Source organism: Panthera onca, chromosome B3 (assembly GCF_046562875.1).
Source record: "Panthera onca isolate mPanOnc1 chromosome B3, mPanOnc1 haplotype 2, whole genome shotgun sequence".
Taxonomy (NCBI): Eukaryota; Metazoa; Chordata; class Mammalia; order Carnivora; family Felidae; genus Panthera; species Panthera onca.
Window position 1 is genome coordinate 3,883,457 of NC_138344.1, and position 15,569 is coordinate 3,899,025.

A 15,569-nucleotide genomic window follows, 5' to 3' on the forward strand; every position below is an offset into this window, starting at 1 on the left:
CACAGGCGGGGGAGGGGCAGAGAGAGAGAATCCCATGCAGGCTCTGCACTGTCAGGGCTCCAACTCATAACCATGACCTGAGCCAAAATCAAGAGTCCAATGTTTAAGCGACCGAGCTACCCAGGTGCCCCCGTTTGGCCATTTATCATGAGTAAAGCTGCTGTGCACATTCACATACTTGCTTTTGGTGGGCATAAGCCTCGGGTTTTGTTGGATATATAACCCAGGAGTTTAATGGCTGGAGCTTTAGTAGTGTGGGGTTTTAAAACATGTCTACCAATTCTTTGATACTCCTCTATTAAGAGGTAGGGTATCGTCCTCCCCTCAAATCCAGACAGGCCTTAGTGACTTATTTATAACTAATGAAACGCAGTGGATATGACCTTGCATGACTTCTAGGCGATGCCCCAAAAAGTTATGCAGCTTTACCCGGTTTTCTCGGGACACTTGCTCTGGGAAATATCCAGCTGGGGTTTACTCAAATACTGTTCCACCTCATTCTCTGTTCCCCTTCTAGTACTACCTTATACATCTGTTGGTCCTTTCCTGTGTGATTAACAGACATCTATTCTTTTCCATATTTTCTGTCCTTTTTCCTAACTGTGTTACAGTTTGGACGCCTACTGACTTGTGTCCTAGTTGTCCTAATCATCTACTCTGCTCCGTCTAATTTGCTACTAAACACAAATTATTTAGGTATTCATTTGTCATAGCATTTTTCCAGATCGAGAGCCTCCATTTGACCCCTTTTCATGGATTCTAATTCTCTGGTGAAATTCTCCATCTTTCTTCTATTTTCCTCATCATATGAATCATAGATATTTTAAAGTCCTTGTCTGATAAATTCGGTAACGGAACCATCCATAGATCTGTTCTGTTGTCTATTCTCTGTCCTTCTCAGTCTCTCTCTCCTTTTTAGCATGCCTCATGATTTTAAATTTTCCTGACAACATTGTAGAAGAAAAAAATGTTGAGTCTCTGGTTGGTATATCTTGATTAATATGATTTAGTCTCCTTGTGGTGGCTTATATAGAGCACCTTAAATCTCTCAAAGATTGGTTTTAGCCAATTAATTTTTCTCTTACTACTGGTTTGTAACCCTTACTTCTAGCGCACATCCCTTTGGGATCTCAACCAAAAGTCCCTCGTGTTTACTGTACCCACCTCGTGTTTACCCACCTTGGTGGGGCGTGAACTACAAGCTTGGTCTCCCCGGCATTGTGCAGCTGGGGTGACATCTCTAGTTAGCTCTTAGCCTCCCACTGCTATTGTTTCTCTTTGTGCATGTGCCACTTAGAAGCTATTCAAGGTGGGACACCTGAGTGGCTCAGTCGGTTAAGCATCTGACTTGGGCTCAGATCATGATCTCATGGTTTGTGAGTCCCAGCCCCGCATCAGGCTCTCTGCTGTTAGTGCAGAGCCCTGCTTCAGACCCTCTATCCATTTCTCTTTCCCTCTCTCACAAAAATAAATAAACATAAAAAAAAAAAAAAAAAAGAAGAAGCTATCCAAGAGCATGAAGTGAACTTGTAGGAAGATTTGGGGGTTTCACTTCTCGGTAGTTCCCTTCTTTCCAGGACTTTGCCCCAACTCCTTCGGCAGTTTCAAACTGTCAACTGAGTTGTTACTGATTGAGAAACAAGCGAGGGATCAGAAAATGTCCTCAGGGAAAAAGCAGCAGTAAAGGTCAGTTCTTCCCTTAAGGACCCCAGTCCCTCACGTCTTGTCTGTATTATTTATTCTTTGACACTGACAGAGACTGCATCTGACCAAACTTTAGCCAGAGCTTTCTTCTGGGTCTTTTTTCTCAAGTGGACCTCAACCTTGGCCCCAGGCCTATCTTTGGTCTGCCTAACTCAGTCTTAGCAAGAATCCCACTAAGTTAGTTTAGTGAGAATACCCTCACCCTTTATCTGGTTATTCTCTGTATCTGATCAAGTTCCTTATTCCCCACCCTTGATATCTGATCATCTTGACTTGCCTTCAGCAAGAATTCTGAATTCGTTTACCAAGAATGCCCCTACCCTTGATACTTCCTCTTGATAATTTTCCATCCACTGAAACCCACACCCCCGTCCCCAACTTTGCTGGTTGGCTGCAAATCCCCAGATATTATTGCCACCCTCAGAGTGAAGCCTGATTATTCTCCCCTACTGCAACAGTCTTGAATAAAGTCTTCCTGACCACTTTAACAAGTACTGAAAAAAGGTTTTTGTTCTCTATTTCTAGGAACATTTCCTCTAGGTAATCCAATTTCAAGGGCACACAATTGCTCATAGTTCTCTCTTATAACCCTTTTTTATTTCTGTAACATATGTAGTAACATTCTTTCCTTTCTGATTTTAGTAATTTGAGTCTTCTCTCTCTCTCTCTCTCTCTCTCTGTCTCTGTCTCTGTCTCTGTCTCTGTCTCCAGTCCATCTAGCTAAAGGTTTATCAATTTTGTTGATCTTTCAAAGAGCCAACCTTTGGTTTTACTGGTTTTCTGTACTGTTTTCTTGTTCTCTATTTCATTTATCAGTGCTCTAACATTTAGTACTTCCTTCTGCTAGCTTTAGGGTTTGTTCTTCCTCTTCTAGTTCCTTAAGTTGTAAAGTTAGGTTGTTGATTTGGGATCTGTCATGTTTTTTTAATGTAAACATTTAAATTTTCCCCTTAGCACTGTTTTTACTGTGTCCCATAAGTTTTGGTATGTTGTGTTTCCATTTTCATTTGTCTGTGAGTATTTTCTAATTTCCCTGGTGATTTCTTCTTTGACCCATTGGTTGTTTAAAAGGGTGTTGTTTAATTTCCACAGTTTTGTGAATTTTCCAGTTTTCCTTTTTTTAATGTTTATTTATTTCTGAGACAGAGAGAGACAGAACGTGGTGGGGGAGGGGTAGAGAGCAAGGGAGACACAGAATCAGAACCAGGCTCCAGGCTCTGAGCTGTCAGCACAGAGCCCGACGTGGGGCTCCAACTCACAAACCACGAGATCATGACCTGAGCCGAAGTCGGTCACTCAACTGACTGAGCCACCCAGGCGCCCCTCCTTTTTTTTTTTTTTTTTTTTTTTTGTAGGCTCCATACCCAGCGTGAAGCCCAATGTGGGCCTTGAACTCATGACCCTGAGATGGAGACCTGACCTGAGATCAAGAGTCAGATGCTTAACCAACTGAGCTACCCAGGCACCCCTTCAGTTCTCCTTTTGTTAATGATTCCTAATTTCATCCCTTTGTGGCCCATGAAGATCTTTTGTATGCCACCTATTTAAATCTACTGGCACTTAATCTGTGGTCTATCCTGGAAAATGTCCCATGTGCCCTTGGCAAGAATGTGTGGCAAGAATGTGACGGTTTATTGTATGAAGCCCTCTAGTTCCTTATTTATCTTCTGTCTGGTTGTTCTATCCATTATTGTGAGTGGGATCTTCAATAAATCTTCAACTGTTATTTGTAGATCTGTTTCTCCCCTCAATCCTATTAGTTTTTGCTTTGTTAAGTTTTCAACTGTTATTTCTCCAAATATTCTCTCTGGCCCTTTCTCTCTCCCCCCGGCCTCTTGTCTTCCAGGCCCCCCATGATGTGTAGGTTGATCTATTTTATGATGTCCCGTAGCTCCCTTAGACTCTGTTTGTTTTTCCTCTAAGTTTCTTCTTTCTGTTCTCTGCCTCAATAATTTCTATTGTCTGATCTTCAAGTTTGCAGACTCTTTCTTCTGTCTGCTCACTTCTGCCTTTGAATCCCTCTAGTGCATGTTTCACTTTGTTATACTTTTTTCAGCTCCAGAATTTTGTTTGTTTGTTTCTTTCTTTCTTTTTAAGTTTTCTATCTCTTTATTTACATGTCCATTGTGTTTCTCTCTATTTACATGTCCAACTATGTTCACACATAGTTTTCTTGGTCTCTTCCACATCTTCCTTAAGTTCCCTGAACAACGTTAAGGCAGTTGTTTTAAAGTTCATCTAGTATATCTGCCATTAGGTCTTTTTCAAGGACTGTTTCTGTTTATTTTTTCCCTTTGAATGGACCATACTTTCCTATTTCTTTGTATGCCTTGTGACTTTTTGTTGAACACTTGGATATTTGAATCTAGTAATGTGATAACTCTGGAAATCAGATTCTCCCGCTTCCCCAGCGTTTGCTGTTTTTTGTTGTTTTGTTTTTTGGTTGCTGTAGGATTATTGTCTCTGTGCCAGGATCAGCCTGGGGCGTAAACTTAATGTCTTCCCAGGTCATCTCTCAGCCTTTCCTTGGGTATGGATGGTCATTTTCTAATTTGCCCCATTGCACACTTTTGTTTGTTTGTTTTTGTTTCAACTGTACTAGTCTCTAACGTCTGGCTGCCAAAAGGGAAAAGGTAAAAAAATAAAATAAAAAAATAAAAATGAAGGAGGGTGAATTGGGTGCCGGCCCTTTAAATACCTGGGAAGTCATTTCAGCTGGAGGGTGGAGATGCTTGCAACAAAGGGGTAAGTGCAACAACAATGCCACCCGCCTCTTTGGACACTGGTTACTAGCAGGAATCTGCACCTAGGGCCCAGATATTTGGAGGACAGTTTCCTTTGGCCCACCATGGTGCCCACATGCTCCATGAACGTGTGTACATCTGCCTTCCATGTGGCTGAGGATGAGGGATGGTATAGCTCCTTCCGTGCAAAGAGCTGACATTGGTGGAAATTAACAGCAAGTTTTCCTGTCCAAGTCTTCCCTAGACGTCGCAGGCCTTCAACAGGCTCCAGAGCTCCAAAATAGCCACATCAGACAGATCCTGCCAGCTGCTGCTGTCTAGGAGGGGAGACAGATTCCTGCTTCCTTCTCTGCCACCTTCCCAGAGTCCCCTGCTTCATTTAATTTTATCATTTCCGGTTTGGCAAAGGGAGTGTTTTTGGCTATACTTTAGCCTTGAACTCAGGTTTGATTGCATTCCATAAGTCTTGATCTGCAGCGTCCTCATATTTTCTATTAAATTATGATCATTGCTCGGTAGCAGATAATGTGGTCTCTATTAGTTTTGCTCTGATACATTTGAGAGTTTTTTTTGAGATCTATTTTTTTCTAGGTTTATTTCTTTATTTTGGGGGGAAGGGGCAGAGAGAGAGAGACAGAGGGAGAGAGAATCCCAAGCAGCCCCCCACCCCCCCATGTGAAGTCCTACTTAGGGCTTTGATCCTATGAATAGTGAGATTATTACCTGACCCCCAACCAAGAGTCAGAGGCTTAACCAACTGAGCCACCCAGGCACCCCTGGAGATTTAAAATATTGTTAATTTTTAGCAACGGATTGTAACATATTCAAAAAGAATTCCATGAGTCCACAGTGATACTGGAAAAAACAGAGACGGAAGACAGGACGCATGTGGGCTGCTGGACACAGAAGGGGTCGAAAGCTCCGCTCCCCTCCGGAGTGGTGACTAGGACACTGTTGGGGAAAGGCAGCCCTGGGGAATCTTGTCGTCCCCTCCAACGTGCTCCCTGGCCTTGTCCCGGGCCTTGCCCCCGTCCCCCACCACGCAGGCAGGAAACTCCAGGAGGGACAGCCTAGGGACCTGCCCCTAGTACACGTGGGAAGCGCCGCGGCTGGTGAGGAGGGGTCCGAGAGAAGGACCGGCCGCGGGCCGGAGGAGGCGCGGGAGCTTGCAAGCGCGGGGCTCGCACAAGGCGCGCAGGGTGCCCACCCAGCAGCGCACGACGCGGATCCGCGCGGCCCCGCTCGAGCGGCCGTGCGCGCCCCCGCAACCCCGCGTGGCGGGCACGCGCTCCGGGCCGCTGCGGGCGGGGCGGAGCGGGGCGAGGGCGAGGGCGAGGGCGGGGGCGGGGCCGGGGAGGCGCCCGGACGCCGGAAGCGCCTTTCCCGGAAGGCACCGAGGCGGCGCCGGCCTCCGGGGGCGGCCTCGGCGATGGCGGCTGGGCGGCGGGAGCTCTCTGCCTAGCCCGAGGAGCCGCGCCGCTGGAGGATGGCCTCTCTCGGGCCGGCCGCTGCGGGCGAGCAGGTCTCTGGAGCCGAGGCGGAGCCGGGCGCCGCGGGGCCTCCGCCTCCTCCGCCGCCGCCGCCGCCGTCCTCTCTGGGGCCCCTGCTCCCGCTGCAGCGGGAGCCACTGTACAACTGGCAGGCGACTAAGGCGTCGCTGAAGGAGCGCTTCGCCTTCCTCTTCAACTCGGAGCTGCTGAGCGATGTGCGCTTCGTGCTGGGCAAGGGCCGCGGCGGCGCGGCCGCCGGGGGCCCACAGCGCATCCCCGCGCACCGCTTCGTGCTGGCGGCCGGCAGCGCCGTCTTCGACGCCATGTTCAACGGCGGCATGGCCACCACGTCGGCCGAGATCGAGCTGCCCGACGTGGAGCCCGCCGCCTTCCTGGCGCTGCTGAGGTGAGCGGCGGGCGCCCGGCCTGCCCCTGCGCGCGAGCCTCCCCCGCGGCCTCAGTTTCCCCCCCCGGTCAGGGACGCGCGGCGGGTCCCCGTCCCCCTCTGCCGGCCGCACGGCCGACCGCCGGTCGTCGGGGTCACGGTCTCAGTCTGCGTCCGCTCAGCGAGCGCTTTTCCTTTCCAGTCCGGCATTGTCACCCGACCTTCGGGACTAGAGAACGGCCGTGGAACGGGTGTGGACCGGGTTGTCTTGATGGCCCGTTTGCAAAGTTTTAGGGTTTTTTTTTGTTGTTGGGGGAGAGGGGAAGAGGTGAGAAGACTTGGCGGACCGACGGCTTTTTTTTTTCCCCCCCTGTTGGTTGGTTTTAAATTCTGACTCCTTTTTCGTTTGTGTGTGTATTAGTTGTCGGGACCCAGGAAAGGGAATGCCAAAACAAGTAGGTGTGGCTTTACCTGGCTCGGCGTTTCTGCAGACAACGTCACGTTTGCTCAAAACCCAAATCCAGCCGCGGGTGTTGGAGTTTGCTTTTTTGCCTATTTCAGTCGATAATACATCGACTTCTGGTTAATTTTGGATGTTAATATTGGATAAACGATAAATTATCGTTTGACGTTAATAGCCTTTATTCGCAGAAGTCCAGTTAAGGAGGTGTTGTTTTCCACACTTTTACAAATGGGACCGGGGCCCAGAAAAGTCCAGTGACTGGCGGAGGTAACAGCAAACTCCTAGGGGAAGACCATGTGTGTTTTATTATATGGGGATGGTTTTAGCTGCCTGACCACAGTGGGTTCTTCGGAAAGGAGCAGAGTCTTGGGTGGTACTGAGGCCAAAAAAAAAAAAAAAAAAAAAAAGAGGTCATTGAATGGATAAATAGCCCACAAAAGGCTCACAGCTCAACCGGGAAGATCAGTAGGAAACTGAGTACAAAGTTAAAACGAGTAGAAAAGAAATAGCAAGATCCCATAAACAAATGGTAAAGGGCAGGATAGATAACTTAGGTAAAGAAAAGATAACAACTCACTGGGTGTTGTATGGAAACCAATTTGACAATAAATTTTATATATTGGGAAAAAAAAGATAACAACTAATTGACAAAGAATGTTTAACCTCAGTAATTAAAGCAGTGAAAATTAAATGCAAAGCGAATACTAAATTCCTAGTATTTTAAAGATAATATTAGGGGCGCCTGGGTGGCCCAATCTGTTAAGCGTCTGACTTCAGCTCAGGTGATGTTCTCACATTTGTGAGTTCGAGCCCCGTGTAAGGCTCCATGCTGGGAGCTCAGAGGCTGGAACCTGCTTCGGATTCTGAGTCTCCCCCTCTCTCAAAAATACATTAAATATATATATATATATATTGGAGAAGCCCTCTGTGACGAAGATGGTAAAACAGTTTGGCACTACAGATTCTCTCCCCCCCTCGGAAGTATTGAAGTACTGAAAAATGTGTACAAAAATATTTACAGCTGGATTATTTATAGTAGTATGGAAGTAGTCAGCTGGAGGAAATGGTGAGATAAACAACGTTGGGTGCATTAGATGGAATTAATGCCACTGAGCATGGTACTGATGAAGACTAGGTTATATGAACACGAAAAACATGTGTAATAAACAGCCCTGAAAACCGCGCACGGTGAATAAAACTGAAACGTAACAACAAACATATACCTAGTGACATGGATGGAAGGAAGCATAACAAAATGCTAACCAAAGTTGTATTGGACCGGTAAAATGATAATGCTTTTTTTTCTTCTTTTTTCCTTTGTTTCCCATGTTTTCTGCAAATTACAGTTACGAAGAGAGAAAAATTAGCTAAAAACCTAGGATCTGGGTCACTTTGGATTTTGGTTTGAACTTGATGAGAGGATTGTTGTAGCTCGTTTATAAGTATCTTAGAGTGATTTGTTGGTCCACCTCATTATAATCTCCTTGAGTACTTGTGAAATTCGAGATCCCTTCCTCCCTCTCTAAAATATTGTAATGTTTAGAGGTGGGACCTTGAGAGCCCTTTTAATACTCTCCGACATACTAACACCAGCTAAATCTGAGAGCCCCTGCTCTAAAAATATTGCCGAGGAGTTTTTTCCTTTAAAAAAAATAGCGATCGGTAAATAAGAATGTAGAGGGGAAAATGCTTAGCTTGTATTTTTACTGAAGCCGTTAGTCCTTTCCTATCAACAGAAAATAAGTGAATTAACTGTAAAGTCTTTGAAATTTTCCTCTTTTCAGTGTGGTTATGGTATTTGTCCTTCAGATTCCAGTCTTGTTCTTTTTTTTTCAATGTTTATTCATTTTTGAGAGAGAGAGAGAGACAGAGCACGAGCTGGGGAGGGTCAGAGAGAGAGGGAGACATAGAATCTGAAGCAGGTTCCAGGCTCCGAGCTGTCAGCACGGGAGCCCGACATGGGGCTGGAACCCGCGAACTGTGAGATCATGACTTGAGCTGAAGTCAGACACTTAGCCGACTGAGCCACCCAGGTGCCCCGATTCCAGTCTTGTTCTATTGTGAAATGATATCTGGACCGGAAGGTATTGGCCACCTGTGAAACATAGATGCCGTCCTTGCTTGCTATTGTGTGACAAACAGGTGTCCCATAGTACTTGCTGAGTGGGGACAACAGGTTAGCTTGGCCTATTTTTATTATGTTTACAAGTTGAATCAGTTAACATTATAAGAAACTACTTGTTTTGATCTGCCTGACCTTTAAGTGATGTTCTTCAGTTGTTCATTTGAGAAATGCTGTGTGCCTCCCTGCACCAGTTGGTGTTTTAGATGTTGGGTGCAGCAGTGAAGAAGAAAAAGTCTCTGCCATCAAGTACTTTATAATCTAGTAAGGAGAAACAAAGATGTAATGTCAAGTACTGATAAGTGTGCTGGGGAAAAATGATCAAGCCGTGAGGGAAGGAGCATTCTAAGCAAGGCAGAGCGTGTTCAAGGCCCTAGATTTTTCCTGTTGCAGGAACTGCAAAGGTCAACCAGTGCTGTTTGAACGGAGTGAATAAGGGGGAAAGTGGTGGAAGATGAGGTCAGGAGGATAGGCTGGACAAGGTCGTGCAGGGCTGTATAGCCAGGGAAGGACGTGGGTATGTGCTAGGAAGGAAGCCTTTGGAGAGTTTTCAGTAGGAAGTGATGTGATCTGATTTACGTTTTTAAAAACTCATTCTGGCAGTTGTTCGGGGATTAGACTGCAGAGGGAGTAAAATGGGCAGCAGAGAGTTAAACTAAGAGGCTTTTGCAGTAGTCCAGGCAAGACATATGGTGGAGGGTTATACCAGGGTGGTGGGGATAGATGGGAGAAGTGGTCAGGCTGCAGATACATGATTGACTTTTGAACAATATGAGTTTAAACTACATGGGCCCACTTGTACACAGATTTTTTTTTTTTTTTACGTTTATTAATTTTTGAGACAGCGAAACAGGGCACAAGTGGAGGAGGGGCAGAGAGAGAAGGAGACACAGAATCCAAAGCAGGCTTCAGGCTCTGAGTAAGCGTTCAGCACAGAGCCCGATGCGGGGCTTGAACCCACCAACCGTGAGATCATGACCTGAGCCGAAGTCAGACACTTAACAGACTGAGCCACCCAGGCGCCCCAGATTTTTTTTTTTTTTTTAAACAAGTAAAGTATGGTACTGTAAATGTGTTTTCTCTTCTCTTACGGTTTCCTTGATAATATTTTCTTTCCTCTAGCTTCCTCAATTGTAAGAATATAGTATATAATGCATATACTAAATATGTGTTAATTGTTTATATGTTATCAGTAAGTTTTCAGGTCAACAGTAGGCTATTAGTAAAGTTTTGGGGGTAGTCAAAAGTTATATGGAGGTTTTTGACTACAGGGAGGGAGGGGAATGGGGAGTGGAGGCCACGCCCCTGATTCCTGTGTTGTTCAAGGGTCAACTGTATTTTGAAGGTAGAACCAGGAAGATTTCTAAGACATCCAAGGAGGGCAAGAGTACAGCCAGAAATACGAACCCGGAGTTTGGGGAAGAGCTTCTTGGTGAACATAAATCTGAAAGCTAAGAGTGAATGACTGGTCTTTAAACCATGAAACCAAATGAGGTTACGTAGGGAGGGAATGCGGGTTGTGAAGACAGGTATGAAGATGAGCCCGGGGAGCCTCCAACCTAGGGAGACGTAGCCGGGGGGAGAGTAAAATGAGGCCAAGGGACCGCTGCCAGTGGAGTTAGACTGGAAAGCAAGGAGCAGGATATCTTGAAACTCAAGTTGCAGAAAGCCTTTCGATAAAGAGAGTGGTCAGCCATGTTAAATGCTGCTGAGATGTGGGTGAAATGAGGATATTGAATCGATTATTGGTTTTGACGAAACGGAGGCCGTTGATAACCCTGGCAAGAGTGGTTTTAGCAGCTGGATCAGAATAGGTTGGGGAGAAAATAGGAGGTGAGGAACTGGAGATGGCTGCTCTCAACAGCTCTCTCAAGGAGTTGTGTGGCAGAAAGGAACAGAAACGGAGTGGTGACCGGATTCTGTCTGTCCTTTCTGTTAACTCCTGGCGTTATATACTCCCCCACCTATGTGGCCAGACTTCCACTCGGTCTTAGAATCCCACTTCCAGCCGCACATTCACAAATGAATGTCTAGTACCCATGCAGGTGAACATGGAAATGATAAGAATAGTGTGACATTTAGTGAGCCGTGCCACTTACTGTTGCTGAGTACCTTATGTGCACTTAAATTCCCACAGTCTTTGAGCGGGTACTCTTTATTTTTTTTTAGATTTTATTTTTAAGTAATCTCTGCACCCAAAGTGGGTCTTGAACTGACAGCCCCGAGATCGAGAGTCACGTGCTCTGCCGACAGAGCCAGCCAGGCTCCCAGAGCAGACACTCCTATTATTGCACTCTTTTATCAGTCAGCTTTTGCCACAGTAATGCTATAACGCACCCTAGGGTGTTGGGGGACTTGAAAAACATCCCTGCCCGTGAATATTCTCACTCTGTGGGTCAGTTGGGAAGTGACTTCAGTGGGCTTGGCTCCAAGCTGTGGTTTGGTTCCAGTCTGCCCCACCTGTTTCTCATCCTTTTTGGACCATTCCTGAGGGTTCCACTTCCTCCTCCTAATTTTTTTTTCCTGCATTGCTTCAACCAGACCATGCCTTTAGCCTAAGCTGGCTTCACTTTCTACATTGTTAACAGGGTTATCTCTGTAATGTCCATATAGTCTCATGTAATTCTCCTGAGTCTTTGACTTTCTGCCTGCAGGATGAAGTGTCAGCACCTTAGGGGACACACAAGACCTTTGTGACTTGGTCTCTGTATCTTCCCTTTCCTCTTTCCACTGCTCAGTGCCCCGACTCTGATTGCCTCTCATTTCTTATTTTAATGCCTGCCTTCTTTTTTTTTTTTTATGTTTATTTTTGACACAGAGAGAGAGTGAGTGGGGGAAGGGAAGAGAGAGAGGGAGACACAGAACCTGAAGCAGGCTCCAGGCTCTGAGCCGTCAGCACAGAACCCAATGCGGGGCTCGAACCCACAAGCAGTGAGATCATGACATAAGCCGAAGTTGGACGCCCAACCAACTCAGCCACCCAGGCGCCCCTCTTTTTTTTCTTTTTTAAATGTTTATTCATTTATTTTGGGGTGGGAGGGGGAAGTACAAGGGGGAAAGAGAGAGAGACAGAGAGAGGGAGAGAAAGAGAATCCCAAGCAGGCTCCACACTGTCATCTCGGAGTTCAGCGCAGGGCTCGATCTCATGAACCGTGAGATCATGACGGAGCCGAGATCGAGAGTCGGACACTCAGCCGACTGAGCCCCCCAGGCGCCCCTTTAATGCCTACCTTCTGAGGCCTTTGTACTTCTCAGTCTGTCTGCTAGAAGGTCTCCACAATCACTGCACTTCAGATGGACTTCACATAGGCTTTACCTCTTCTGTAAAACATAATCCCACCCGAAGGCAGAATTGAGCACTGCCTCATCTAATGTCTCTCATAGCAAGTTTAGTATCTGTTGCTGTAGAGCAAAACACTCCAGCATTTAGCGGCTGAAGTCTAGTTTTATTATCTTTCACAGTTGTGCAGGTTGACTGAGGTCAGCTGTGTGGTTCTGTGACGTCTCCTTTGGGTCCCCCTGCAGTCATAGTCCTATGGCAGTGGAGCTGGAGTCCCCTGGAGGTGTGAGGCAGAGTCTGGGGTGACTGAGCCTTTCTCCTCCCTGCGTGGCTTCTCCAGCTGATCTTTCCAGCCGGGGATCTCGACTTCTTGGATAGCAGCTCCAGGCTTCTGAGAATACAGAAGCAGAAGCCGCCAGACATCCTCCGAGGGGAGGCCGCGGACGGGGACGGTGTCCCTTCTGCCACATTCTGTTGGTTAAAGGGAATCACACAGGGCCAGCCCAGGTTTATTATGGGACAGATCTATATAAGGCCATGGATAATAGAAGGCATGATTGATTCAGGCTATCTTTAGAGATTAGTTATCACACTGTGCCTGATAAATAATTCTGTTGTAATTGTGACGCTACTCTTTAATCATTTCATTACCAAACCGTAAGCTTTCTGCGGGCAGGGCTGTCTTACCCAAGTTTGTATTTCTCAGACCTATCCCAGTGCTTGGTATCATAGTCCCTCAGTAAATGTTTTTGAGTAAAATGAATGAGTCGGTGGTGATACAAAGTTTCATATCCGCGATCTTATAATTTTTCTTATTTATAATCAAATAATAAAAATCTTATAATTTTTCTCATTTAAAATCCTATTTTCCCCATCGCTTTTAAAAATTTTTGCTTAAATACTGAGTTTTATCTTTTGGGAAAACCTTTAGTCTTTGGGAGGGCTTTGTCCTTAAAGGTAGTAAATGAGGGCTGAAATGTTCATTTTAAAATAAAAAGAATTGTGGTAATATCATTAATTTGTAATTATATTTTGTAAGGCTTGGCTTATTTTCATATTCTAGCAATTTTAATAATTAAATAGAATGTAAGAAAACATGTAAGTAAAATATGAACCAAGATAGTTCCTGGATTTTTAAATAGCCTATTTTCTCATTAGAAATGAAAATGATTCCTTTGCTTGTTACATAGAAACTTGTATGGAATTGTCTAGTCAGGTAATAGGTAAATATTAAGGGTTAGCCGTGTGCCTACACTGTGCCTGGTATTGTAGGAAAGATGTTGGGGGAAAATACAAGAAGCTTAGAGTTCCTTTTCTTGTTGTTTACATACAACAGAAAGAATTTAGAACGTCTTACCAAAAAATACAAAGATAAATAAAGCCAAGATGAAGCTAACACAAAAATACATGCTATCGGGAAACTACAGATTTCACCTTAATTGTTTTAGCAGCTAATGCAAAACAAGAAACCTAGCTGGTCAGTTATAATTCATACATAGTATTTGTCAGGTTAAAAACAAACCACCTGCTTAGGGATGCACAGCTCTGTCTGATAATCAGACGAGTGAAAAAATTCCTGGCAAGGTTTCCTCATAAAGAAGGCTTTACTGAAATGAACAGTGTCCTTAATCCGCGTTTTTGGATATACATGTTTCTTTAAAATATTCCTTGATGTAAGCCGAAGGTGTAATACCAAATTGTAACTTAATAAAAGCAAATTGAACGGGGTGTGTGTGTGTCTCAAATAGAATAGTCTAAAACCGCAATTCTCTCTCGTTGCTGGCGTGTTCTTCCCACCCTCTGGTCATCTTTTAGATCGCCCCTCAAGTAGAAATTTCTCTAGGGGGCTTTGCAGATGTCAAAGCCCCCACTTGTAGATGCTTACAGAGCCATGTGCTTGTGTCCTGAAGTTTGAATCTACTCACATACAGAGGCAAATGGTAATAAAGGCCCCACATTTCAGTTCTTTATTTTGTAACTCTAGTAATTTTTGCCTGAAAAAAAAAAATTAAAGCAGATAGACGTAAAGATTCTTCCTACCTTGCCCTTAAAATTAAAACGTCATAGGTTTCTAATTCAAGAGGGGAACTGAGCTTGCAGTCAGCCTTCTATCTCTCTCCCAGTTCAAGGGACTGTAAGAAAATACAAAAGAGAATAAATCCCTTCATGGAAAGAGAGGAAGGGAAATGGATTGGAAACCAACAGTGTGGAAAAGGGACAGAGCAGTTGAAAGTGTGCTGGTAATGAAAGCAAGCAGATGACTGGAGCCCAGAGTCCAGAGCCTGGGGGCTGCGGGGGTGGGCGCTGCCTTCCCTGGCTCAGCCCCCGCGCAGTTCGAGGCCCTCGAGGCCCGGATGGGTAGTGAGGATGGGGGGAAATGAGAAGGTGAGCTATAACATGGGAGTCAAATTTAAAACTGGCTTACAGACTACATCCTTGGCCACCTCTTGCAGACTAACTGCCGGTGACGACCTTGGGACAGGCTCCTCTTTAAATGAACGGAGCAAACTGCCTGGGACAGCTCAGGGACCCTAGAATGATGGCGTGAGGCGGCCCCTGCCCCAGCTCCTTTCCCACTCCCATGCAAGGTGCCGGTCGGCAAGCCCCCACGTACAGAGCTCTCAGCTGGCCCGTTCATTTGGGGGATGGTTTTAGCTGGAAAACAGGCCCATCTACAGACGCAGAGAAAGCCTGCTTCTAGAATTCCAAACTGGAGACAACCACTGGGCATTTGACATGTGAGGAAAATGAGAACATGAACGACAAAGACTGAAACAGATGATCCTGGAGGAAGTAGATCATTCAGGAAATGGAAAGGAACCTTAAAAACATTGGTTAATGGCATCTTGGAGACTTAACATTTTTGCATCCATAAAACAGACATGATGCTGTGGAGGTGAAAAAGGACAACTAGGACGCAAGAATTCTTAGAAATGTGAGCATGTGATTGCTGGGAAGAAAAACAGAAGGGCCGGAAGACAACAGCAAGGAGATCTTCTAAAACAGAGGAAAATAGCGGACATAAAATAATGAAGCAACGTAAAAATAAATAGCTAACGTTTGCTGAGGCTAAGTATTTGTCAGGCACTATGTAAAACACTTCACGTATTGTAACTTCTACTAATCCTCATGTGCACGTAATGAAGGGGAGACTGTCACTCTCCTCTCTTTTCAGAAGGGAGCACCACTGATGGTAGTTTGTTTAAAGTCACATGGCTGGCAGGTGGTGGCACAGGTCCAGACCCAAGCCATCTCTTCCTGAGGCCACACAGATAAAACGGCGCTCACCTGGTGGGCATGACAGTCTAGCACTGGAGGCAGACAGTGCAGAAAGGGGGTGTTGATGTTAGACAGCTTTTGTGTTTCCTCGTCTTCTAAATG

General features: G+C 45.5%; 2 protein-coding genes across 2 annotated transcripts in view; both read left to right on the forward strand.

Moving 5' to 3' along the window:
• Window positions 1-15,569, forward strand: part of HOMER2 (homer scaffold protein 2) — a 615,401-nt gene that overhangs the window by 421,944 nt on the left and 177,888 nt on the right. The window lies entirely within an intron of this gene.
• The window catches only part of BTBD1 (BTB domain containing 1), a 41,623-nt gene continuing 31,876 nt past the window's right edge, over window positions 5,823-15,569 (forward strand). The window contains exon 1 of the mRNA XM_060617523.3: window positions 5,823-6,344. Within this exon, the coding sequence (XP_060473506.2) occupies window positions 5,935-6,344 (410 nt within the window). The 5' untranslated portion in view covers window positions 5,823-5,934. The remainder of the gene's footprint in view (window positions 6,345-15,569) is intronic.